The sequence below is a fragment of the Aulonocara stuartgranti genome (assembly GCF_965226115.1).
Source record: "Aulonocara stuartgranti genome assembly, chromosome: 14".
NCBI classification, from domain to species: Eukaryota; Metazoa; Chordata; class Actinopteri; order Cichliformes; family Cichlidae; genus Aulonocara; species Aulonocara stuartgranti.
Window position 1 is genome coordinate 39,618,149 of NC_138950.1, and position 26,707 is coordinate 39,644,855.

Genomic DNA, 26,707 nt, shown 5'->3' on the forward strand with positions numbered 1-26,707 from the left:
GCAGAGGAGCATGCGGTGGGCCAGCCACAAAGACTAAAGAGGCCTGTGGTGAGACTGAGTTATGATGAACTCGGACAATCATCTGATCAGCCTGTAGAGGTTTTGAGCCATGGGGTTTTAGTGGGAAGTGGTACTTATAGAGATTCACGAGTTAACACTTGCCAGACTTCATGGTGTCACCCGCTACCACTATGCCCTTCCTGTTTTAAGTTAGAGCTTGATGTACAGAGCACAGATTTTTGTGTTATAGGAGCATCAAGCACGTCTAGAAGGGGGAGGGTATAGCCCGGATGGGAATTCAGGAGTAGATACTCATAATTCCCATGGACTTAAATGCCACAGTAACATAAGGTGTTCACAGTTAATTTCATGTGATGTAAATGTAACCGGAATGTAATTTGCCCTGTAATTTGTCACAAGGTAATTGTAGGTAGAGCAACAAAAACTATGATGTTAATCATAAAGTATGATTTCCTGGTATGCAACTCTTACGGTGCGTTCACACCGAACCCGATAGACACGACCAGAGCGTCAAGTTTACATGTAAAGTCAATGGAGGAGCACGATGAAACGCAACTGGAGGTTCCGCGAAAATTCAGAAGCAGATTTGCGTCTGAAAACACGTCAGCGCGACTGACGTGTTTGACGCGTGAATAAAAATACTCGCGTCAGTTTGTGTGTTGCATTTTGTGCATTCGTATCGCGTCTAACGCTCGACTTGGAAAAATCTGAACTCCAGCGTCAAGTCGCACCGCAACAACCAATCAGGAACCTGGTGACGTGGCTCTGACCTAGTTCAAAGGGGCAGGTCCAGCCAAAGCCATTCATTCTTCATTCAATATGGAGGAAAGGCTCATCAACGCTGTAGCAAACCATCTGGAGCTGTACGACAACACCTGCTTTTTGTACCGAGACATGAATAAACAGGACCTAGATTGGAGGAAGATATGTGAAGAGATCGGGCAACCTGGTAAGTTCAATAATTTCTCTTTTGAAATTTTTGACTGACCCGGGGGAGCTGCGCAAAAAGCTAGCAAGCCACCGCTATTTTCCCACAGATGTACAAATACCTTTCCGCTAACAAGATAATGTGTTTATTCAGAGGACATCTGCAGGAGAAAGTGGAAGAGCCTCAGGGACACATAATCCAAGGAGAAGAGGACGGAGAACGAGAAGAGGAGTTGGTCTGCAGCAGGATTGGGGAGGAGATGGAAGTTCTTCGTGGTCATGGGGTTTCTGGACCCCTTTCTCACTCTGTGGGAGACTAGCGGCAATATGGTCGGGACCGTGGAGAACTTCCCCACCCCGAGGACCACGGAGAGCTCGGAGAGGCAGCAGGGGAGTCACAGTCAGAAGGTATGTTTACAATGAATTAATGTAGGTAGTTAATTTATGCATGTTGTCAGATTTTTTTATTGCACAGTACAACTTTCAACAATGCGCATTGCATTCTGCACCCTGATTGACAAATCTCCTCCGTGTCGTGTCTCCTGTGCTTGCCAAATTGATCATGTTTGGTTTTGATAACCATCACGTCCAATAGAAAAAACAGCACAAAAACACCCATTACTATTACCCTCATTCGGAAATAGACACCTGCACCGGGAGGGAAAAAGGTGCACAAAAGTGGCAGGCAGATGAAAAAAAAACGCGGCATAATAACACTTTTACTACGTTTTGAAATCTACAAAGGTTTGCACTTTGAGAATCAACTTGTGAGAACTGTGACTAATGCTCATGTGTAGGGATGGGTACCGGTTCTGACATAAACGGTAGTAACCAGACCGAAAAGCAGCGCACATTTCGGTGCTTTATTTCGGTGCTTTTTTTTCCCTGAGATGTCATACACTTTGGATTCCAGCCAATCATTTTACCTTTGCAAGCGTAGTAGGCGGGCCCAGGTACGTACGTTCTTTTAGAGCAGAACTACAGATTAAAAATGGCCAAGGCGAAGCGGTCAAAGTCTGGCTGTACTTCACAGCAAAATATGCAAACTCAGCAGCCTGCAACAAGTGCTTTAAGGTGATACTGTGATACTGTCAAAGGAGGTAACACCTCGAATCTGATGATACACCTGGCGACGCATAGCATTTTGTTAAAAGCCAAGAAATGCGCCGTATTTGATAGTGTTGCTGTGAGACCTCACACCGAGCACATCTACTGCCCGTGGGTTGTCTGTTATCTGACCCGGAGCAACATCCCCCAAAAACCCGAAGAGGAGAGTCCTGGCCCCTAGCCCTGCCAGTGTAGCAGAAATGATGAGGATGATGATGCAGCAGCAGCCGTTCTTCTCTGCGTGAGTAGCTTAATGTTGTTCGTGTGTAATTTACGTTGAGTAGGCTAACCACGTTATTACATTAATGCATGTAAGGTGAACTAGCAAACACCATCATAGCTACATGCGGCTGTCTTCTTGTTTGATGGCAGATACTCCCTTCACCCTGGCCAAAAAGGCTAAAATGACCAAAGAAAAAGTGGGAAACAGCTAAACATGAGAGGTTTTTCGACAAAGTTTGTGTTTTTTTTCCATTGTTTAAGCACTGCTTCCAGCCAAGAGTGATACCATAAATCCCCTACAGCTGCAGAAAAGGCTAACATTGTTATCTTTTTACAAAAAAACAGCTGAACATGAGAGGTTTTTGGACCAATTTTGTGTTCTCCATTCTTTAAGCACCGGCACAGTTTCAAAAGTACCGGTTTGGTACTGGTATCGGATAAAACCTAAACTATACCCATCCCTACTCATGTGTGTGTGACAAAGTCTATAAAGTGTGTGGCGAGGAGCTAGTTATTCTGAGAACCCCTGCTGCAATAAATGAGGGACCACTGTATATAATTTCTCTATGACTATTGTTTTCAACCTGTCAACATTTAATATTGTCTTGACAGAGCCAACTGATGCTGCAGCAGAGCATCCCCTGTTGCTTCTCCTGGCTCCCCAGTCCCTGGTCCCTTAGCTCCTGCTGCTGCACCCACATGTATGTACAGCAAGCACTGATAGCTTTTTACATCCTGTTTTTTTCAATGTTGAAAATCTAGTAGCAGCCTTCTCATTACTTTGTGTTGTTTTGTGCTGTGTTTTACAGGCCCACAGAGGAGGACGGCTCCGAGGCGGACGAAGTCCCAGGACGGTCCATCAGCGGTGGAGCTGGCCATCCTGGAGTCCCTGAAGAGGCCACGCCAGTCTCCAATGGAGCATTTCCTCCTCGGCCTTGTTCCTGCTCTGGAGAGCATGCTGCCTCAGACGAGAGAATTAGTGAAATTTTAAATTTATAAATTAGTTTTTGAAAACAGCACAGCTGTGTTAATTTTGGAAACATTGGACCCTAGCGATCAGTAGTTTTCTGATGAGGCAGCAAGCTCTCCCGGGCAGAAACAATGTTCTTATTTTTCTTCTCCTTCTCCCTGAGGCTCTTCCACTTTAAGCTGAGTCCTTTTTCTCTGTCTCTCTGTAAATAGTTACATTTTATATATTTATGTTTAATGTTTTTCTGTTTGAGAATTTGAATATTATTTCAAATAATTTTAGTAGTGTCTCAGTTCTACTACACAGCAAATATTGGCACACAGCTTGACACATGTAGAATTTATTTCATATTATACTAATGAAAAAATATACTACTATATAGGAACATATGTCTGTGAAGGTTCTCAGTCATCCAGGTCATCGTAGTCAAAGGAGCTTGCAAAGAAAGGCGTCCAGACACCTTTCTTTGCAAGCTCCTTTGAATATAGGAACATAGTGAAGACCAATTATTTAAGAGAATAAAGAGAGGTTAGTTTATTTTGGAGTAGAGCACCATTTATTAAGAATAATTTAAAAAAAAAAAGGCAGGAACACTCTTCAGAGGTTTGTGGGTGGCTCAGAGCTGTTGTGGGGAAGTCGCTGGGCTATTCTATTGGCTGCCAAGACACTGCTCCCTCCGCCGAGAAGCGGGCCATGAACTTCTCCCTCACCAGGACAGCCTCTCTGGAGGAGTTGTTGGCTGCTACGCGACCCAGGAAAAATTAACCTGTGATAAGACATAGCATATCAAGATAGAATTGTTATTATCATATAACTAAAGATGAACCAAACTGTTCACAATTTGGGACTGGTGAGCAGCGAACTACCGAACAACTGGACTGTAAATCAGATTGTTTCTGCTCTTACTGGGGAGAAGAGGATGTCTCGCCATCGTCCAGCATGAGCAACAATCAGGCCTGCAACAAGTGTGAATGTGTGTGGGGCCCATGTGTGAGTACTGTGTGTTTAGTTTATTCATATAACATATTTCAAATGATGTATTTGTGAAATAATCACCAAGAGGTGAAAACTTGAGTTCAAATAATTTAATAGCATTTCAAAGGGACTAAGTTCATTTACAAAGTATATTTCATTTGTTTAAGGAAGTGGAATATCATTTGAGTTAAAAAGGGTGTGTGCTGTACATTATTTTTCCTATGCTTACGTTCAGTAAACGTTAAAGAGTTGTCTGGGGTTGTTTTTTACTACTGGTTAAGTCTAACCTGCAGGCAAAGGGTTTACTGTTAGTTTCCCCGATTCCTGTCTATACAACATCCATGGGTGGTATCCGGGCTGTAACGAACCTACCACCCCACCTAGGGGGTCGAAACTGAGGTGAGTGGGTTTAAACTCAGTATAACGGGTGGGGTGCTACACAAACGAACACTGTGGCATCACTGATAGTTAAAAACTGTCTAAATTCTGTCATCTTTAACAAAATGATCAGCGTTGCTGCTTTACCAGGTGTAACAATTAAGTTTAACATCCAGGCATCAATAAAGACAGAACTTATGAAGTTTAACGGAGTTAAAAGCTAGCAGGGAATTAGCTCACTAGTTTCCTTCTGGTTGTCAAAGCTGTGTAAAGACTGAGAGTAATTAATTCGCTGCACATAGGTTTGAAGCTGGTGACTGGTCACTTGCACATATCCCAGGCTCTAGTTGCCTAGGTAACACTCTAGTGTTTTTACTACCAGATCACGTCAGTTGCAGGTATTTTTCAAATTTTAGTTACTACAGTCACTCACATCGAAGTTGAGAAAGGTTTATTCTGGCTCCCTTGCAACATTACCAATGATTATTTCGCCCATCATAATTAGTGTGAATGCTTGTAAAAGCATTCAGTATTGTTGTTGTAATTAGTGTGAATCCTTTAAAAGCATTCACAGTATTGTTGTTGTAATCTTTATTCTATTTTATTATTAGTGTGAATGCTTGAAAAGCATTCACAGTATTGTTCTTCTAATCTTTATTATTAGTGTGAATGCTTGAAAAGCATTCACAGTATTGTTCTTCTAATCTTTATTATTAGTGTGAATGCTTGAAAAGCATTCACAGTATTGTTCTTCTAATCTTTATTATTATATATTCCGTACGTTTTTTGGCATCTAACTCCTTCAAAACCGTTCAACTTAGAAAAACCATTCAAACACCTATCAGACCGGGGCCCAGTGCAGTAGCGCCCTCCGGCTCCACAGAGCCCTGGACAGTCCACCCAACCCCACCACAGAGAAAACTGCACCCACCCCACCATCCACACATCTTCCAGACTACATAAGACGGTAAACGCCCAGGGAAGTTTTTTCAACAAAAATTTCCCATGTATTTCAATGGGGAGACCCTTCAAATTCTCATTCAACTTCCTCCTATTTAAACTGTATCTACTTCCACATACATTGTCATAGAGCCACCATTCAAACTTTAAAACGAAGACAAGACATTCAACTATTCAACTTGTATTTATCTTTTCAATATCTATTATACTTTTTCTTCAGTTCCAGTTTAAGTTTCATGATGTTTTTTCACCCGTTTCAGAGTTTATAATGGGTGTGTATGGGACGGAATGTTGGGGCTAGAGTGAGACAGCTCAACTGCTAGAGTGAGAGGAGCAAAATAATTAATCTTAAAATCTTTTTTAAAACTGCTGCTGTGTCCCCAGCGTTTGCTCTACAGGTATGATTTTACCCTCAAAACGTAGCCATCGCTGTCCTCTTTCATCCAATGTGTTTACTATTGTACTAGGTGTTATGGTTCTTTCGTAAATGTCACCAATGCACCGCCTCCTCCCTCCAACTCTTCCATAGACTCTAATGTTAAAATTGCTCAGAAGGTTCGTTTGAAAATCAGAAGAGCATGGTGTCTTTCCACTGTCACCACCAGAGATGGGCAGTAACTGACGTGTTACTGTAATCTGATTACTTTTTTCGAGTAACGAGTAAAGTAAGGGATTACTATTGCAAAAACGGTAATTAAATTACCGTTACTTTCCCGTAGGAACGCTGCGTTACTGCGTTACTAAAACCGTGATTTTTTGCGAGAATGTCTCACGACAGTGACATAAGCGAGTGCGCCGTTAGTGACAACAGCTGTGTGCAGATCAACAATGGATCACATATCGATTGTGGGAGAGAGTATAAGCGTGCAGCGTGGAAGTACTGACCTTACTTTGAGTTTTATTCCATAAAAAGTGACAAAAACATTAGCGTCTATCGTGCGTGAGAAGAAAACTTCTTTTTACAGCGATAAAAACCCCTAACCTTCCAAGCAAGCACCGAGAGCGCAACAACGGAATGGGAAACTCACAGCGACACTGCCGTATCCTTCCACTGACCGCTGCACACCTGCACCAGGGTAAACCTCCGCCTACCGCTGTCCTGCTTTACAGGTGAAAATAGAGCAACAGGACCGCTGAGTCTTTGACTTTATTTATGTTCTGCTGTGTTTTACTTGCATCTATTTGAAAGAGTGAGTGTAAACAAAAAAAATATTTTATTTTATGAGCTGGAATGTGCAGAAAATAGGTTTAAATGTTAAATTCATTTATTCAACTCAGAATGTTGCATATAATTAAATTTTTGCTTGATGCATGAAGTTAAAAGATTAAAACTGATAAAACAAGTTAAAAAAAGAGACTAGAATTGGGCTGAAAGATATATCGCTTTATCGCCTCTTCAGGTTGTAAATCGTGTTTTTAAAAAGTAACTAAGTAACTAAGTAATTAATTACTTTTGAAAATAAGTAATCAGTAAAGTAACGGGATTACTTTTTTGGGGAAGTAATCAGTAATTAGTTATAATTCCATATAATAAACTCCACAGGCATGAAAACAGAATTCAGTAGACTGGACATTGCTGTCGCTCACGGTGAAAGAATTTCGTCAATACGACTTGTACTTTTCATTTGGGAACGATTTGTTTCGGCCTGACGTTTCTGTTCATTTTAAGCAGCAAAAGTGAGGCGCATGTCTGTGTCGTGTGTATGGAGCCATTGGGTGCAGTCACTATAGCAACCAGGCTCACACCTGCCTGCTTAACGAGCCCTCTCTCACTCTGCCAAGATTCATCTTAAACACTTCTCTTTCAACTGCTGCTGTGTCCACAGTGTTTGCTCTACAACCATCATTCTACTCTCAAAACGTCGCCATCGTTCTTCTCTTTCCAACAGCGTGTCTTTCAAAGCTCAGAGATGTAAACCTTTAAAACTGTGTGGATCCAAGCAGAGGGATCACATTTTAGTCATTCAGTGATTCAAAGAATATGAACTTTTAATATTCATTCAGATGTTTTCTGAGTCTAAATTGTGTTTTCTCATTTCTTATGTTTTTCTAATTTACATTTAAACATTTTCAACTATTTTCCAACTTCTTCTTCTGTGTGAGTGTCAGCTTTTAGCAGTTCAGCACCTTTGTTTTCAGGTTAAATTCTGTATTTTTCATCTCATTCAACATTTTTAACTTAGAATTCAGCAATTAATTCATTTCAGTGCATACATTCAGATTCAAGCATTCACACTGCAGTTTCTTCAGAAAATGCACTTTCTAGTTACAGAATGTCATTCACTTCATACAGACTCTGATAACCACACTCCTGTGAATAGCTTCCAGTAGTAGTTACAAGTTAGTTAAGTTAGCAATAATTATCAGATATCCATGTCCAAAAAATGGACCCATACACTTTGTTGGCCAAGCTCACTTAATTCTAACTAATAAAAAACTTTTTTTAAAAAGCCACCAAGATGGCAAACACCATAAATGAGGGTCCATAAACCATGGATTGGACGGTAGAAGTAGAATTTTGTTTTTTACAGCCAGTAGAGACGACCATTTTGGCCTCTTGTGTATATTCTGTAGTTAGGGGTGTGGCTACTTTGACGGGCAGATCTTGCTATCTTTGGCAAACAGTCTCTAATTGTTGAACACCAAAGTTAGTAGTAGAGTCATAGTAACATGTCATAAAGGCTCTCTTGCTTTCTTGCTCTTCAACAAATGCACTGTATGCAAAATGTCTTTGAACAAAAGACCACCGACTTACTCCACGCCATTTATGATATCATCCTCTTTACTGGCCAGATCAGTTATGATCAGTCAGTCAGACTCGTGGACTTGGGTAAGTTCTTGGGATCCTGGGTGGTTCTTTCTCGCCTCTTCAGCACTTATTATCTTTCATCACTCCTACTCTGTATTTATCTTTCGGTCCTCTCTCTATTCTGTCAAACTAAATCAGAACACAGACACTACTACTTATCACCCACACTGTTTGGCTTTTCTGACCTGTCTGACCTGCAAAAAGACAAAAAATGTTCTTCTTCACACTTGTGAGAACATTTCCAGTTTATTTTCATTAGAACTTGACAACAGTTTCAGGTAACGATAATTCAGCTTGGGAGCATCATACAGAGGAGTTTATTTTATCGATAAAGTCAAGTTGAACAGTATTATTATGTCAAAAAAATAATCTTGAAAACAGAGTTACAGTTTGAGGACTAAGATTAGAGTTAAGAATTACACGGTACCTTAACACCATACCTGCGAGGATGTCATGGTCCTGGGTCGGTGACCCAGTGTTTTTGGTTGTTGTACCTTTACTTTTGATAGTTTTATGTGTCATGAGTGTTGTGTTTTGGTTTCCTAGAGTTTAGTTGTGTTCCCTCTGTTGGTGTTATCCCTGCCTGTGTATCCCCTTTTGTATAGTAAGGTCTCTGTGTTTAGTTCGCGTTTCTTAGTCTTTGCGTGTATGTGTTCCTGTTTTACTTTGAAGGTCCCTGTCTAATGTCAGTGCGTTCTGTTTACGTTCCCCTGCCTCGTCAGCTGTGATGTCTTCCAGGTGTGTTCCCCTCCTGTTTCCCATCCCTTGATTCCTGGTGTGTGTATTTATAGTGTGTGTTACCTCGTCCTTGTTGCTGGTTTGTCTGCGTCTCTCGTTCTGTGTATTTCCCTGTGCCTCCCTGCATCTCTGTTTCTGGTTAGTTTTTCCCAGTTTAGGTTTTCTTAGTTTCATGTTCACTCTCGCCATCTCAGTTGTATCCACATCTGGTTAATAAACTCACTTGGACCAGAGCTGCCGCATCTTGGGTCCTATATAATTCAATCACGGCTTACCCCTGTGTGTGTGTGTGTGTGTGTGTGTGTGTGTGTGTGTGTGTGTGTGTGTGTGTGTGTGTGTGTGAGTGCGTCTATGTGGTATGGATTGACATTTGACCTGCGCTGTACCTGGGCTCCGGGGACATTTCGACTTTTTGCTGTGTATTCATGTGTCCCCCTAAAACATGACTTGTAAATGCATTTTTAAGTGTCTAAATAATAATTTTTTCTACTTCTTATGAGGTCATTATTTATCTTTTGACCTGTATTTGCTTAAACTGTAGTGTAAATTCATTTATTAAACTATAATTAAAAGATTTTCTGATTTTCTTAAAAGTCCACCTATACCCCTCACCTGATTTTTGTGTATTCCAGTGTATTGCACAGCGACGTTTCGAGTTAGAGTGGATGTGTGTAGGTACTGCAATTTAATACACATTTTCAATACACACGGCCGGAAGTCATTGTGATTGGTAGGCTATATATATAGGCGGTACCTACAGGAAACGGCGCCACAACTTTCGCGCGCGTGCCCTTTAACAAGTGTATGTCGACGGCAATACGAAGACGGATTAAAAACACAAAGGTAAGCCTTTTTTAATGTAAAATGCACCATGACTTTAATACTATATGAAATTATAGGTGCACAGGCCTATATTAAACTGGTTTAATTTATGCTTTATGGACTGTTAGTGAGTCTTTGAAGAAGTAAAACGGCCCCAGCGTTTGTCATTGAGTAAATAAAATAGGGCTGACGACTAACCGCGTCAACGCGATAAAGCGGGCTAACCCGTGTTAGGATTTACTCGGTGTTAAAGCATTATTGTGGCTTAAACGTGTTAATGCCGACATCGCGACTAACGCGATTAACAATTAAACCAGCGCAGTCTGAGTCAAAATCCCTGATGTCGCTGTTAGCTAATTTCGGGCAGTTTGTCCAATGTCTGTCATTCTGCTGACAGCCCTAAAATAAAAGCAAGGGTATAAGTGTATTTAGTCGTGTATTTATTTATATGCCTGAAGAAAAAACTTCTTACAGTTTTGATCCCTGAGCTTTCTCAGTACTTGTATCACTCTCTGCAGTCGCCATTACAGAAATGTCACATGTCGCCATTTTGAGTACTAGGCCTTTAACATTTTAAAAGAAGGCATAAATTAGCACTATGAATAAGTCAGCTGTGTTTATGCTGTAAACTACACTACTGCTAGTTCTGCTACTACTGATGATGATGACAATGATGACGATAATCGTAATACTTTATATGCTTTGGTAATACAGCCAATCGTACAGGAGAACATGCGAAGGAGACGCATTCCTCCACGGGAGGATGCAGTCTGTCATGTTTCTGCTGGAAGGGACAAACTGGGACTTGATATCCACTACATAAATGCCTTCAAAGGTAAGTTGGTCTTTAGTTTGGATTAGATTTGGAGTTTGTCACTTTGTCTTTTGTCACTCACTTGGTATGCCTCTGCAATTCAGGTCGGGGCATTTTCACGACTGTTCCATTCCAAAAAGGAGACTTTCTTTTGGAATACAGAGGTAAACTCATAACAAAAGAAGAATGTGAGCGGAGACACAGAGTTTATCATGACAGCCTGAAGGTGTTCATGTTTGAATTCAAGTTTGATGGAAAACTCTGGTGGTGCGTATTATATCAGTGTAGTTTGATTAAGATTAAATGACACATTGCTTTTGATTTATGAAAAAAAAAGCTTCCTAACTAACTAGTTAAGCTAATACTTTTTTGCCTAACCCCACAGTGTGGATGCATCTCAAGAAGATGGGTCATTAGGCAGACTTGTCAACGACAACCACATCAGTCCAAGTGCTAAGATGAAAATATTAAATATCAATGGAAAGCCCCATCTATGCTTATTTGCAAGCAGAGACATAAGTCCAGGCGAAGAAATAGACTATAATTATGGTGACTCGGATTGGCTCTGGAGATGCAAGGTATTTCTACAATTGTACTTTTTGGAACTGATAAATTGCATACCCTAAGCCATTTTTACATTTGTACCTACTCAAATTGGCTTAACGTGACTTAGGGCATCTAGTTTTTCACTGAAATTGAGTATCACCTACTGTGCCTGGGGTAACTATAGCAATGCAGCCGAGCATCCAGTGATATAAATGCCACAGCAAGCATGGACGTCAAGGTGACAAAATGCCTGCTGCTCAGTCTATACTTTAGTGTTCAATTCAGGGATCACGCTGTTAATTTTGGTCGCTATTTCAAACATTTCAGAGTTTCAAAAATGATGGCTTGGATTTTCACGAAGGAGGCGCACTCATAACTTATCGAGTGACACCATTGACCAGCCACCTGGTGGCATTCAGTCTATGTCAAATTTTCTGATCACTTTGGATCACTTGGAACCTTGGTGCAGTAGTTACTGAAAAACTACATGGTACTATAACCTACTGGAAAAACAGGGGTAGGTACTAATGGAAAACAGGCAATTGTGATGGCTGCCACATCAAAGCCCTCTAAAAGCACTAAAAAAATATCAGCAGGTATGCAGAAATAAAAAATGGCTTTCGGTTTCTAAATTTTAACAGTGATTGATGTTTAATGTGATTCTACACAGCAAAATCTCCAGTGTTAAATTAACACTGGAGAGTGTCTATAAGGGTCCACACCTCTGAGTGTTAAATACAACACTGTTGAGTGTTAAATTAACACTTTTGACAGTGTTATATGTTTAAAAGTAACCTAGTCAGTTTTGAAGATTAACAATGGCTAACACTGAGCAGTGCTGATTTTCTAACACTGGAAAATAACTCAAAATGTTAGAAATATTCCAGTGTTAGAAAATCAGCACTGCTCAGTGTTAGTCTTTGTTAATCTTCAAAACTGACTAGGTTACTTTTAAACATATAACACTGTCAAAAGTGTTAATTCAACACTCAACAGTGTTGTGTGGACCCATATAGACACTCTCTAGTGTTAATTTAACACTGGAGATTTTGCTGTGTAGCCTCTTTAGTTAGATTCATTTTAAATTTTGTCCCTTGAAGATAAATGGGCCCTAGTGACAGTTCGTTGCTGCTACAGGTGATTGTTTTACTCCTTTAGCAATGGCTTAAAAAATAAAGAAATCACACTGACTATTTGTCTCTTAATCATAGGGCCTTAAATTCTCTATACATGACAGTGAATATTTTAAAGACAATAGCTTGAAACTTATCTTTCTCATACAGTTTATTTAATGTTTCAAAAGCCTCTTCAAAAATGCACTGTATATTCATTCTCTATCTGTTACACACGAAGACTGAGACCAGCCAGATTCAGAAGACTGTGAGCTGCCTAAAGCCGCAACCAAACAGCTTTCCAAACAATGATCTGGACCTGAAACATCCAGAGCCTGAAAAGGTAAATATAATCCAATGTACCACTTAATGAACTAATAATTTAATCTATCATCATTCTTTATGGATGCTGTGTGTGTGTGTGTTTGGCAGTCACCTGGGTGTGAAGTGATTTACATGGACCGTGGCTTGTAGGTCCTTTTCATTGTTTCAAAGTGCAAGTCTGGATAACATCTGAGTGTGTGTGTGTGTGTGTGTGTGTGTGTGTGTGTTAACCACCCAAATGTGACTTAGGAGGACCACACTGTTATTGGGGGACTCCGTCAAAGTTTGCTTCATGGTGACATCACTCTGGTTTTAGGAGGGGTCTTCTCGTATGTCTTGACAGTTTGACCTACAGCATGCAGAGCTGACTGCATGTGCTTTGTTTCTATGTTGAAATTTTTTGAAACTCAGGCTTGAACATTAAGATAGATAGTACTATACAACTTCTTAACTTGTTTTAGGCACTTTTTACTGCTGTAATGCATGGGCTCTCTCTGGCTGTGTACTCTGGCTTCTTCCCACAGTCCAAAGATGTAGCTTATGGGGTTAGGTTAACTGGTGATTCAAAACTGCCCTTTGGTGTGAATGCAAATGCTTGTCCTTCCATGTTAGACTGGCGATCTGTCCAGGTTGTACTGCCCTATGGTAGCTGGTATAGGCCCCAAAACTGCTACCCCACAATCCTGATAAGGATAAGTGGAAGAGGATGGATGATTGCAAAGGAATCAGTTGTTAATTATTGTAGCCAGTATTTTTTTCAGAAGAAAACATTTCTTGAGTGGAAAGCCCCCCCCCCCCCCCCCCCCCCACACACACACACACACACACATGCAAATTAAAGACAGAAGCACAGGACTGCCCAGTACAGTTGCAAGAAGAGCACTTGGTCTAATCTTTGTGCCATATTTTCTTTGTTGCAGGATCTTGATGAAGAAATGCCTCAGCAAGGCTCAGAAGCCATGCATTCTTCTTCAGTGCAAGATTTTGAAGAGGTAACATTGACCTAGGACAGATTTTAATGAATGTTTCTCATGCACGATGTGTACCTTACGCTATTTGCCGATAGTGAAATGGTCTATTCATCCTCTTGAGTGATGCATTTTTAGTAACTGTCAGATTACTGTTCTTTTGTCTTCATTCTCTATCTGTTACACACGAAGACTGAGACCAGCCAGATTCAGAAGACTGTGAGCTGCCTAAAGCCGCAACCAAACAGCTTTCCAAACAATGATCTGGACCTGAAACATCCAGAGCCTGAAAGGGTAAATATAATCCAGTGTACCACTTAATGAACTAATAATTTAATCTATCATCATTCTTTATGGATGCCGTGTGTGTGTGTGTTTGGCAGTCACCTGGGTGTGATGTGATTTACATGGACCGTGGCTTGTAGGTCCTTTTCATTGTTTCAAAGTGCAAGTCTGGATAACATCTGAGTGTGTGTGTGTGTGTGTGTGTTAACCACCCAAATGTGACTTAGGAGGACCACACTGTTATTGGGGGACTCCGTCAAAGTTTGCTTCATGGTGACATCACTCTGGTTTTAGGAGGGGTCTTCTCGTATGTCTTGACAGTTTGACCTACAGCATGCAGAGCTGACTGCATGTGCTTTGTTTCTATGTTGAAATTTTTTGAAACTCAGGCTTGAACATTAAGATAGATAGTACTATACAACTTCTTAACTTGTTTTAGGCACTTTTTACTGCTGTAATGCATGGGCTCTCTCTGGCTGTGTACTCTGGCTTCTTCCCACAGTCCAAAGATGTAGCTTATGGGGTTAGGTTAACTGGTGATTCAAAACTGCCCTTTGGTGTGAATGCAAATGCTTGTCCTTCCATGTTAGACTGGCGATCTGTCCAGGTTGTACTGCCCTATGGTAGCTGGTATAGGCCCCAAAACTGCTACCCCACAATCCTGATAAGGATAAGTGGAAGAGGATGGATGATTGCAAAGGAATCAGTTGTTAATTATTGTAGCCAGTATTTTTTTCAGAAGAAAACATTTCTTGAGTGGAAAGCCCCCCCCCCCCCCCCCACACACACACACACATGCAAATTAAAGACAGAAGCACAGGACTGCCCAGTACAGTTGCAAGAAGAGCACTTGGTCTAATCTTTTCTTTGTTGCAGGATCTTGATGAAGAAATGCCTCAGCAAGGCTCAGAAGCCATGCATTCTTCTTCAGTGCAAGATTTTGAAGAGGTAACATTGACCTAGGACAGATTTTAATGAATGTTTCTCATGCACGATGTGTACCTTACGCTATTTGCCGATAGTGAAATGGTCTATTCATCCTCTTGAGTGATGCATTTTTAGTAACTGTCAGATTACTGTTCTTTTGTCTTCATTCTCTATCTGTTACACACGAAGACTGAGACCAGCCAGATTCAGAAGACTGTGAGCTGCCTAAAGCCACAACCAAACAGCTTTCCAAACAATGATCTGGACCTGAAACATCCAGAGCCTGAAAGGGTAAATATAATCCAGTGTACCACTTAATGAACTAATAATTTAATCTATCATCATTCTTTATGGATGCCGTGTGTGTGTGTGTTTGGCAGTCACCTGGGTGTGATGTGATTTACATGGACCGTGGCTTGTAGGTCCTTTTCATTGTTTCAAAGTGCAAGTCTGGATAACATCTGAGTGTGTGTGTGTGTGTGTGTTAACCACCCAAATGTGACTTAGGAGGACCACACTGTTATTGGGGGACTCCGTCAAAGTTTGCTTCATGGTGACATCACTCTGGTTTTAGGAGGGGTCTTCTCGTATGTCTTGACAGTTTGACCTACAGCATGCAGAGCTGACTGCATGTGCTTTGTTTCTATGTTGAAATTTTTTGAAACTCAGGCTTGAACATTAAGATAGATAGTACTATACAACTTCTTAACTTGTTTTAGGCACTTTTTACTGCTGTAATGCATGGGCTCTCTCTGGCTGTGTACTCTGGCTTCTTCCCACAGTCCAAAGATGTAGCTTATGGGGTTAGGTTAACTGGTGATTCAAAACTGCCCTTTGGTGTGAATGCAAATGCTTGTCCTTCCATGTTAGACTGGCGATCTGTCCAGGTTGTACTGCCCTATGGTAGCTGGTATAGGCCCCAAAACTGCTACCCCACAATCCTGATAAGGATAAGTGGAAGAGGATGGATGATTGCAAAGGAATCAGTTGTTAATTATTGTAGCCAGTATTTTTTTCAGAAGAAAACATTTCTTGAGTGGAAAGCCCCCCCCCCCCCCCCCCCCCCACACACACACACACATGCAAATTAAAGACAGAAGCACAGGACTGCCCAGTACAGTTGCAAGAAGAGCACTTGGTCTAATCTATTCTTTGTTGCAGGATCTTGATGAAGAAATGCCTCAGCAAGGCTCAGAAGCCATGCATTCTTCTTCAGTGCAAGATTTTGAAGAGGTAACATTGACCTAGGACAGATTTTAATGAATGTTTCTCATGCACGATGTGTACCTTACGCTATTTGCCGATAGTGAAATGGTCTATTCATCCTCTTGAGTGATGCATTTTTAGTAACTGTCAGATTACTGTTCTTTTGTCTTCATTCTCTATCTGTTACACACGAAGACTGAGACCAGCCAGATTCAGAAGACTGTGAGCTGCCTAAAGCCACAACCAAACAGCTTTCCAAACAATGATCTGGACCTGAAACATCCAGAGCCTGAAAGGGTAAATATAATCCAGTGTACCACTTAATGAACTAATAATTTAATCTATCATCATTCTTTATGGATGCTGTGTGTGTGTGTGTTTGGCAGTCACCTGGGTGTGATGTGATTTACATGGACCGTGGCTTGTAGGTCCTTTTCATTGTTTCAAAGTGCAAGTCTGGATAACATCTGAGTGTGTGTGTGTGTGTGTGTGTGTTAACCACCCAAATGTGACTTAGGAGGACCACACTGTTATTGGGGGACTCCGTCAAAGTTTGCTTCATGGTGACATCACTCTGGTTTTAGGAGGGGTCTTCTCGTATGTCTTGACAGTTTGACCTACAGCATGCAGAGCTGACTGCATGTGCTTTGTTTCTATGTTGAAATTTTTTGAAACTCAGGCTTGAACATTAAGATAGATAGTACTATACAACTTCTTAACTTGTTTTAGGCACTTTTTACTGCTGTAATGCATGGGCTCTCTCTGGCTGTGTACTCTGGCTTCTTCCCACAGTCCAAAGATGTAGCTTATGGGGTTAGGTTAACTGGTGATTCAAAACTGCCCTTTGGTGTGAATGCAAATGCTTGTCCTTCCATGTTAGACTGGCGATCTGTCCAGGTTGTACTGCCCTATGGTAGCTGGTATAGGCCCCAAAACTGCTACCCCACAATCCTGATAAGGATAAGTGGAAGAGGATGGATGATTGCAAAGGAATCAGTTGTTAATTATTGTAGCCAGTATTTTTTTCAGAAGAAAACATTTCTTGAGTGGAAAGCCCCCCCCCCCCCCCCCCCCACACACACACACACACACACACACATGCAAATTAAAGACAGAAGCACAGGACTGCCCAGTACAGTTGCAAGAAGAGCACTTGGTCTAATCTTTGTGCCATCTTTTCTTTGTTGCAGGATCTTGATGAAGAAATGCCTCAGCAAGGCTCAGAAGCCATGCATTCTTCTTCAGTGCAAGATTTTGAAGAGGTAACATTGACCTAGGACAGATTTTAATGAATGTTTCTCATGCACGATGTGTACCTTACGCTATTTGCCGATAGTGAAATGGTCTATTCATCCTCTTGAGTGATGCATTTTTAGTAACTGTCAGATTACTGTTCTTTTGTCTTCATTCTCTATCTGTTACACACGAAGACTGAGACCAGCCAGATTCAGAAGACTGTGAGCTGCCTAAAGCCGCAACCAAACAGCTTTCCAAACAATGATCTGGACCTGAAACATCCAGAGCCTGAAAGGGTAAATATAATCCAGTGTACCACTTAATGAACTAATAATTTAATCTATCATCATTCTTTATGGATGCTGTGTGTGTGTTTGTGTTTGGCAGTCACCTGGGTGTGATGTGATTTACATGGACTGTGGCTTGTAGGTCCTTTTCATTGTTTCAAAGTGCAAGTCTGGATAACATCTGAGTGTGTGTGTGTGTGTGTGTGTGTGTGTGTGTGTTAACCACCCAAATGTGACTTAGGAGGACCACACTGTTATTGGGGGACTCCGTCAAAGTTTGCTTCATGGTGACATCACTCTGGTTTTAGGAGGGGTCTTCTCGTATGTCTTGACAGTTTGACCTACAGCATGCAGAGCTGACTGCATGTGCTTTGTTTCTATGTTGAAATTTTTTGAAACTCAGGCTTGAACATTAAGATAGATAGTACTATACAACTTCTTAACTTGTTTTAGGCACTTTTTACTGCTGTAATGCATGGGCTCTCTCTGGCTGTGTACTCTGGCTTCTTCCCACAGTCCAAAGATGTAGCTTATGGGGTTAGGTTAACTGGTGATTCAAAACTGCCCTTTGGTGTGAATGCAAATGCTTGTCCTTCCATGTTAGACTGGCGATCTGTCCAGGTTGTACTGCCCTATGGTAGCTGGTATAGGCCCCAAAACTGCTACCCCACAATCCTGATAAGGATAAGTGGAAGAGGATGGATGATTGCAAAGGAATCAGTTGTTAATTATTGTAGCCAGTATTTTTTTCAGAAGAAAACATTTCTTGAGTGGAAAGCCCCCCCCCCCCCCCCACACACACACACACACACACACATGCAAATTAAAGACAGAAGCACAGGACTGCCCAGTACAGTTGCAAGAAGAGCACTTGGTCTAATCTTTGTGCCATCTTTTCTTTGTTGCAGGATCTTGATGAAGAAATGCCTCAGCAAGGCTCAGAAGCCATGCATTCTTCTTCAGTGCAAGATTTTGAAGAGGTAACATTGACCTAGGACAGATTTTAATGAATGTTTCTCATGCACGATGTGTACCTTACGCTATTTGCCGATAGTGAAATGGTCTATTCATCCTCTTGAGTGATGCATTTTTAGTAACTGTCAGATTACTGTTCTTTTGTCTTCATTCTCTATCTGTTACACACGAAGACTGAGACCAGCCAGATTCAGAAGACTGTGAGCTGCCTAAAGCCGCAACCAAACAGCTTTCCAAACAATGATCTGGACCTGAAACATCCAGAGCCTGAAAGGGTAAATATAATCCAGTGTACCACTTAATGAACTAATAATTTAATCTATCATCATTCTTTATGGATGCTGTGTGTGTGTTTGTGTTTGGCAGTCACCTGGGTGTGATGTGATTTACATGGACTGTGGCTTGTAGGTCCTTTTCATTGTTTCAAAGTGCAAGTCTGGATAACATCTGAGTGTGTGTGTGTGTGTGTGTGTGTTAACCACCCAAATGTGACTTAGGAGGACCACACTGTTATTGGGAGACTCTGTCAAAGTTTGCTTCATGGTGACATCACTCTGGTTTTAGGAGGGGTCTTCTCGTATTTCTTGACAGTTTGACCTACAGCATGCAGAACTGACTACATGTGCTTTGTTTCTATGTGGTTTGAAACTCAGGCTTGAACATTAAGATAGATAGTACTATACAACTTAACTTGTTTTAGGCACTTTTTACTGCTGGTAGTGCATGGGCTCTCTCGCTGTGTACTCTGGCTTCTTCCCACAGTCCAAAGATGTAGCTTATGGGGTTAGGTTAACTGGTGATTCAAAACTGCCCTTTGGTGTGAATGCAAATGCTTGTCCTTCCATGTTAGACTGGTGATCTGTCCAGGTTGTACTGCCCTATGGTAGCTGGTATAGGCCCCAAAACTGCTACCCCACAATCCTGATAAGGATAAGTGGAAGAGGATGGATGATTGCAAAGGAATCAGTTGTTAATTATTGTAGCCAGTATTTTTTTCAGAAGAAAACATTTCTTGAGTGGAAAGCCCCCCCCCCCCCCCCCCACACACACACACACACACACACATGCAAATTAAAGACAGAAGCACAGGACTGCCCAGTACAGTTGCAAGAAGAGCACTTGGTCTAATCTTTGTGCCATCTTTTCTTTGTTGCAGGATCTTGATGAAGAAATGCCTCAGCAAGGCTCAGAAGCCATGCATTCTTCTTCAGTGCAAGATTTTGAAGAGGTAACATTGACCTAGGACAGATTTTAATGAATGTTTCTCATGCACGATGTGTACCTTACGCTATTTGCCAATAGTGAAATGGTCTATTCATCCTCTTGAGTGATGCATTTTTAGTAACTGTCAGATTACTGTTCTTTTGTCTTCATTCTCTATCTGTTACACACGAAGACTGAGACCAGCCAGATTCAGAAGACTGTGAGCTGCCTAAAGCCGCAACCAAACAGCTTTCCAAACAATGATCTGGACCTGAAACATCCAGAGCCTGAAAGGGTAAATATAATCCAGTGTACCACTTAATGAACTAATAATTTAATCTATCATCATTCTTTATGGATGCTGTGTGTGTGTGTGTTTGGCAGTCACCTGGGTGTGATGTGATTTACATGGACGAAGTTTATTAGTTGATATCTGCAACTGAATTGAAAACACACCTTTCCAACTGTCCAAAACAAATAAATGTTGCAATATTTTGCTAACAGTGTCACAATCATCGTCTGGTGTGCACAACAATATCATCTTTGGACAAGTGCATTCAGTGTGTGGGACCGGTTTCCTCCCTCAAGTGGCTTGGCTTTAAGTGCAAAGGTGAGACATTTAGTGAATAGGTACAGTGTATAGTAAAAAGCATTAATAGAGTTCAACAAGTTAAGACGTGCTGAAATGAACACTGCTCCCTTTTTAATTAATGGGTGGTCACGTCTAATTAAAGAAATGCAGTATTACCTCATTGGTGCAGGACCTTGTAAAAATGGTATACTTGGGATTGTCCTCAATTCCCCATTCCATAACATAAACTGCTCAAAATAATAAAGGGAACACTTAAACAATGCGATGTTACTCCAAGTCAGTCACACTTCTGTGAAATCAAACTGTTCACTTAGGAAGTAACACTGACAACCAGTTTCACATGCTGTTTTGCAAATAGAGTAGACAACAAGTGGAAATTATAGTCAATTCACCATAATAAAGGACTGGTTCTGCAGGTGGTGACCACAGACCACTTCTCAGCACCTATGCTTTCTGGCTGATGTTATGGTCACTTTTGAATGCTGGCGGTGATTTCATTTTAGTGGTAGCATGAGACAGTCTACAACCCACACAAGGGGCTCAGGTAGTGCAGCTCATCTAGCGTAGCACATCAATGTGAGCTGTGGCAAGAAGGTTTGCTGTGTCTGTTAGTGTAGTGTCCAGAGCATGGAGGTGCTACCTGGATGTGGAGTAGGCCATAGGAGGGCAACAACCCAGCAGCAGGACCGCTACCTCCACCTTTGTGCAAGGAGGAACAAGAGGAGACCTGCAAAATGACCTCAAACAGGCCACAAATGTGCATCTGTCTGCTCAAATGGTCAGAAACTGACTTCATGAGGGTGACTTGAGGGTCCAGCATCCACAGGTGGGGATTGAGCTTGCAGTCCAACACCATGCAGGATGTTTGGCATTTGCCAGAAAACACAAAGTTTGCCAACTTCAGCACGGGCACCCTATGCTCCTCACAGCTGAAAGGAGGTTCAAACTGAGCACGTGACAGTCTGGAGATGCCGTGGGGAATGTTCTGCTGCCTGCAACATCCTCCAGCATGATCATATTGGCAGTGGGTCAGTAATGGTGAGGGGTGGCATTTCTGTGCCTGCCAGAGAGCCTGACTGTCATTGGGTAACAAGATGAGGTCCTCGGACCCTTTGTGAGACCACATGCTGGTGCATTTGGCCCTGGGGTCCACCTAATGCGAGACGACACTGGGCCTCATGTGGCTGGAGTATGTCAGCAGTTCCTCCATGACAAAGGCATTGATGCTATGGACTGGCCCGCCTGTTCCCCAGACCTGAATCCAATTGAGCACATCTGGGACATCATGTCTCACTCCATCCACCACAAACTGTCCAGGGGTTGGCAGATGCTTTAGTCCAGGTCTTGGAGGAGATCCTTCAGGAGACCATCCGCCACCTCATCCCGAGCATGCCCAGGCATTGTAGGGAAGTCGTACAGGCATCTGGAGGCCACACACATTCAACTACACACTTTCATGCCACTCAACTACCTAAAGAACAAAGTATTTAATAAGAATAATTCCTTCATTCACATCTGGGATGTCCTTTTTTGGGGGGGGGAGGGGGATTAGCAGTGTATGTGTAGTCATTAAAATATCCTTAATGTGAACAGTTTTGTTTTTTTTTTGTTTTTTCAGCATTTGACATTACTGCAATGCTTTGACAAAAAACTACTTCACTTAAATAGAACTGCAAAGCTAAATTAAGTCTATCAAAATGTGTTTCAGTTTGTTTAGGGGTCTGGCACAAATCTTGCCTTGCAAAATTGGCAAATCAGAATTGCCACCAGTCAACACAGGTGTGTATCCCATTCATATTTGGCTTGACTTTTTTTCAGTTTATTTTTTACCTGTCTAAAGTATTGATCAATTAAAAAAACTTTTGTTCTTACATTCCAGAAAGAAGAAATTTCTGAATATTCAGGGGAGGATGGATTGCCACATTCAGTTCTGGATCAAATATCAAGCGATGATGATGGCAACCACAGCATATCAGAAGAAGAATATGTGCCAGATTCAGAGTCATATGATGAAGATTCAGATGAAGACATCTCATTATTGCCAAGCACATCAAAAGGTCTGCTATGCCAAGATGACATCTCCAAAGCGCATGAACAATCAGATTCAACGAATTTAATCCACAACTTGACAAAGGACAAGCCACAAGATAAAAGTGAGCTTTGCGAAACTGAATCAGAAAAAATGACTTTAAGTAAAAGAAATTACTGCTATTTTTGTGGCAAACCACAAGCTAAAATTTCCCGCCACCTGAAAACGCACAAAACGGCTCCTGATGTTGTGCATGCATTTTCCCTGCCTAGAGACTCAAACGAGCGTAAAAGTCTGTTAGAGAAATTGAGAAATAAGGGAAATTTTAAGCATAATGCTGCAGTTTTGCATGGTGGAGTGGGACCACTGAAAGTGAAGAGAAGACCCAAGATTAAAGCAGTAGAGGGAAAGTTTGCTCATTGCTTTTATTGTCAAGGGATGTATGTTCGCAAGGATCTTTGGAGACATGTCCGCAGATGTCCTAACAAACCAAAAGATGACACGGATAAAGAACCTGGAAGAACCAAAGTACTCGGCCTGGCTTTAACTCTGGAGTCTCAGTGTTATCCGCAGGTGTCAAGTGGAGTCTGGAAGGTTCTTGCTGTTATGAAACAAGATGAGATTGCCTCAGCTGTGCGAAATGACTTTACTGTTATTCAGTTTGCCCAGTCCCTCTACAATAAACATGGACAAGACCCTACAAAGTATGATTATATACGACAGAAGCTTCGTGAAGCGGGACGTTTGTTGTTGTGTCTGCGCACAGAATTCTCAGTGCATAACATGGAAGAAGCTATTAAGCCTGCTAATTTCCAGAGAGTTGTGCAAGCAGTAAAGAAAGTTTCAGGTTTTGATGAAGAGACACTGTCATACAAAACTCCAAGCCTTGCGCTGAAACTGGGACATACACTGCATAAAATGTCTGACATTATCCATTGTCGTGCCCTCATGACAGAGGATGAAGCCCTAATCAAGTCCACTGATGCGTTCAAGAAGTTGTATGTCTCCAAATGGTCTGAGATGGTGTCTCACCGTGCCTTGAACACATTGAGTGAGGCAAAGTTTAACAAGCCATCAACATTGCCCTTTACAGAAGATGTTCGGATTCTCCATCACTACCTTCAAAAATCTGCAGAAAGTGCCTTTTGCAGCTTGGAGAACGAAGCCACAGCTCAGAATTATGCCCAACTTGCACAAGTTACACTCTCACAAATCATTGTGTTCAACCGAAGACGTTCTGGAGAGGTTTCAAAGATGCGCCTCAAAAGTTTTCTTGAAAGAGACAAAACAGCACTCCACACAGATGTTGCCATGGGGCTCTCAGAAATGGAACAGAGACTCTGTAACTATTTCTGTAGAATAGAAATAATGGGAAAAAGGGACAAATGTTCCAGTTCTGCTAACACCAAGCATGCTGGATGCTCTGTCACTACTGGTTAGTAGGAGGCCTGACTGTGGTATTTGTGCCACTAATATCTACCTCTTTGCAAGACCCCGATCAATGAGTCATTACAGAGGAATGGACTCCTTGCGTGTTCATGCACACCAGTGTGGAGCAAAGCAGCCTGAGTATCTAAGATCGACACAGCTCAGAAAACATGTTGCCACACTCTCACAAGTCCTTAATTTGAAAAACAACGAACTTGATCAGGTTGCAGATTTCCTGGGTCATGATATCCGCGTTCACCGCGAATTCTACAGATTACCAGTTCCCACAACACAGCTGGCCAAGATTTCCAAACTGCTTTTAACACTGGAAAAAGGACAACTTTCCCAGATCCAGGGGAAATCACTGGATGAGATCAAAATAGAAGGTTTGTATTGAAAGGAGCAAATATTAGGGCAGTAGTTGAATATTATGCTTTATCAACCGAATTAAAACCTAAAAGCACAGACCATTCTGTTAAATGTCCATGATTTAAGGTTCTTGAAGTCTATTGTTTCATCACTTTGCAACATTTGGCAAACTGCAGAGTGGTGGCCTTAAATAGTAAAACTATGTACTATAATTTCCAGTATTTGTTCTGTATTTTGTCATATCTCGTTGTTAATGTGAGGTTTTTGGGGGGTTTGTGTTTGGTTTTTTGGGGGGGTTTTCCCACAATTTCTCAGATGAAATTGCATTAAGTGATGCTGAAACAAAGGACAGTGAGAGTGAATCAGATGATGATGACACAGCACTCACAATGTTGGCGTGTGGCACCAGTGAGCCTGTACATGCAGTAGCTGATTCCACAAACACAGCGCAGCTCCAAGACACTGTAGATTGTGGTAAGTTACCACTAGCTTGGTTTCTGTGGATAAAATGTTTGTTACAAATATTAAAACTTAATCAAATTGTGTAATCAGCAGATGAAGGACCACTCACAATGCCTGCAGCAAGTGAGACTGCTGCTCCCTCTGAAGGTAAGGGGTGCAGTTGGTTCTCTAAGCTTATTATTGTTTCATCACTTTGCAACATATGGCAAACTGCAGAGTGGTGGCAAAAAGTCACTTGGATGAGTGACAAAATGTTTCTCCCACTGAAAACGCTACGTCCAGATTAACAGAATCAACGTTTTGGGATTTACTTACCTGGATGATTGAGCATGCATCAAGAGACTTTTATTCAACTTTTTATTCAGTCTTTTATTCACAGCGGAACACTAAATGTCTCATTTTAGAAATTTGATAAATTTTCAAAGAGAATTTTAGCTCGTTTTGATATTGATGGTAGCAACACATTTCAGAAGTTAGTACAGGGTAGCATCCATTCTTTTAACCACCAAATGTTTTTTGTTTTTTTTGTTTGGTTTTTTGTTTGTTTTAACTACTACTACTTTATATATCTTCCAGAGAAAAATGCTGCTCAATCCCACAATTCCCGAAGAGCTCCCAAAAACATGTGGTCCAAGGCTGAGGTTGCTGCAGTGATGAGGCATTTTAAAGACCACATAAACGAAGGGAAACTAGCCACCAAAAATGAATGCAGTCATTGCAAATTGGTAGAAGATCCGGTGTTGGCAGGAAGAACAGTTCAAAACATAAGAGATTTTGTAAGAAACAGAGGATTAACTGCAAAAAGGCAGAAAAAAATGAACTAAAATAACTGTTTAGAGAGCTGTGGTTTTACATCTTGGTCAGATTGCCAATTGTTGTTAACACTGATGTTCTGTTTAAAGAAAAAAAAGTTCTTGTTAAATACAGAAGTAGTTTGTATTTCATAATTTTTACATTTAATTTATTTAGGGTTTTTTTTGACGGGTTATATTTAAAATAAAAAATTATAAATGCATATTTTCTCCCCTTAATATTTACCTTTAAACTATTAAAATTCATTTTAAATGTTTTTAATTTTTCTGTTTTCTATATTTTTATATTTCTGTGGGAAGCGTGGGCATTTTTGTCCATAGATTTCTTTTTTTATTTATGGTTAAAATTAATGTTCAGATCCAAGAACACTAATAAAATGATGTTCCAGTAATCCTGTGTCCTGTCAGATGTGTATTCATGGTAATGATGAGCTATTTACATATTACATCATTGTCCCTTTAAAGACCCAATATTGTTTTTTTTGGACCTCATAAAACACATTGTTGTCAAGTGGACAATGTCTCCAGAAAACACAATAGAGTCTGGTTGGTGTGTATCAGTGTATCTAGACTTCTATAGGGAGTGTATGAGGTCTGAAGTGACCCAAATTTTTTTCAGATTTTTTCGAACACTTTAACCTCGCTCCCTTGGCTCTAAGTCCTTTCAAAAGGGTAGTCCACTTAAACCACCACCGGGCGGATTGACGTAGTATAGTCCCGCCATACCACATAGACCCGTGTGTGTGTGTGTGTGTGTGTGTGTGTGTGTGTAGGGGGGGGGTAGAGCAGCTGGATAGCGTAGTGGTTAGACTACACGCCTTTGGAACAGAGGATCGCAAGTTCGATTCCTGCCTGGGGCGTCTGTATCCAGTAAGGGTCCTAAGGCTAGACCCCCTATGCTAAGCAAGCCTACCGCAGACATGAGCGAGACAGATAAATATGAAGGCATGCCGGCTCGGACGTCGCCCAGATCAACAAGGTCCGCATCAGGTGTTGAGGAACCAGGGCACCCTGACGAAAAGTGGGCTACTGGAACAAGAAGGCATCGGTGGGCAAGGGACGAAAACAGGGCGTTGTTGGAATGCTACTACGCAAGTAACCCCGGCGGAAGGGGCTACATGAATAGGATGAGGGACCTATGGATTCTTCGATACCCAACATCCACAATGACGGCGAAACAACTAGTAGCTCAGTGTTCCAACA

The 26,707-nt window shown here is 41.4% G+C and overlaps 1 protein-coding gene and 2 long non-coding RNA genes across 4 annotated transcripts; all 3 read left to right on the plus strand.

Annotated features, from left to right (window-relative positions):
- Nucleotides 1-9,399: 9,399 nt before the first annotated feature.
- On the plus strand, nt 9,400-12,635 carry LOC309687114. 2 transcript variants are annotated; one of them, XR_014270630.1, is made up of 5 exons: nt 9,400-9,950; nt 10,644-10,764; nt 10,848-11,010; nt 11,129-11,527; nt 11,617-12,635. It is a non-coding gene; the product is annotated as an uncharacterized lncRNA (long non-coding RNA). The 2 variants fall into 2 exon arrangements; XR_014270631.1 differs by having other exon boundaries at nt 9,402-9,950; nt 11,129-12,635.
- Nucleotides 12,636-16,365: 3,730 nt separating this feature from the next.
- Nucleotides 16,366-20,134, plus strand: LOC309687651 (uncharacterized protein; the record flags this gene model as incomplete). The annotated part of the gene is made up of 7 exons (XM_082502746.1): nt 16,366-16,408; nt 17,302-17,373; nt 17,542-17,643; nt 18,543-18,614; nt 18,783-18,884; nt 19,766-19,837; nt 20,006-20,134. The coding sequence occupies exons 2-7, from the start codon at nt 17,317-17,319 to the stop codon at nt 20,132-20,134; spliced, it is 534 nt and encodes a 177-aa protein (XP_082358872.1). The 5' UTR covers nt 16,366-16,408; nt 17,302-17,316.
- Nucleotides 20,135-20,210: 76 nt separating this feature from the next.
- LOC309687097 lies at nt 20,211-26,224 on the plus strand. The gene is made up of 6 exons (XR_014270620.1): nt 20,211-20,422; nt 22,113-22,183; nt 22,284-24,247; nt 24,546-24,704; nt 24,783-24,839; nt 25,269-26,224. It is a non-coding gene; the product is annotated as an uncharacterized lncRNA (long non-coding RNA).
- Nucleotides 26,225-26,707: the final 483 nt, after the last annotated feature.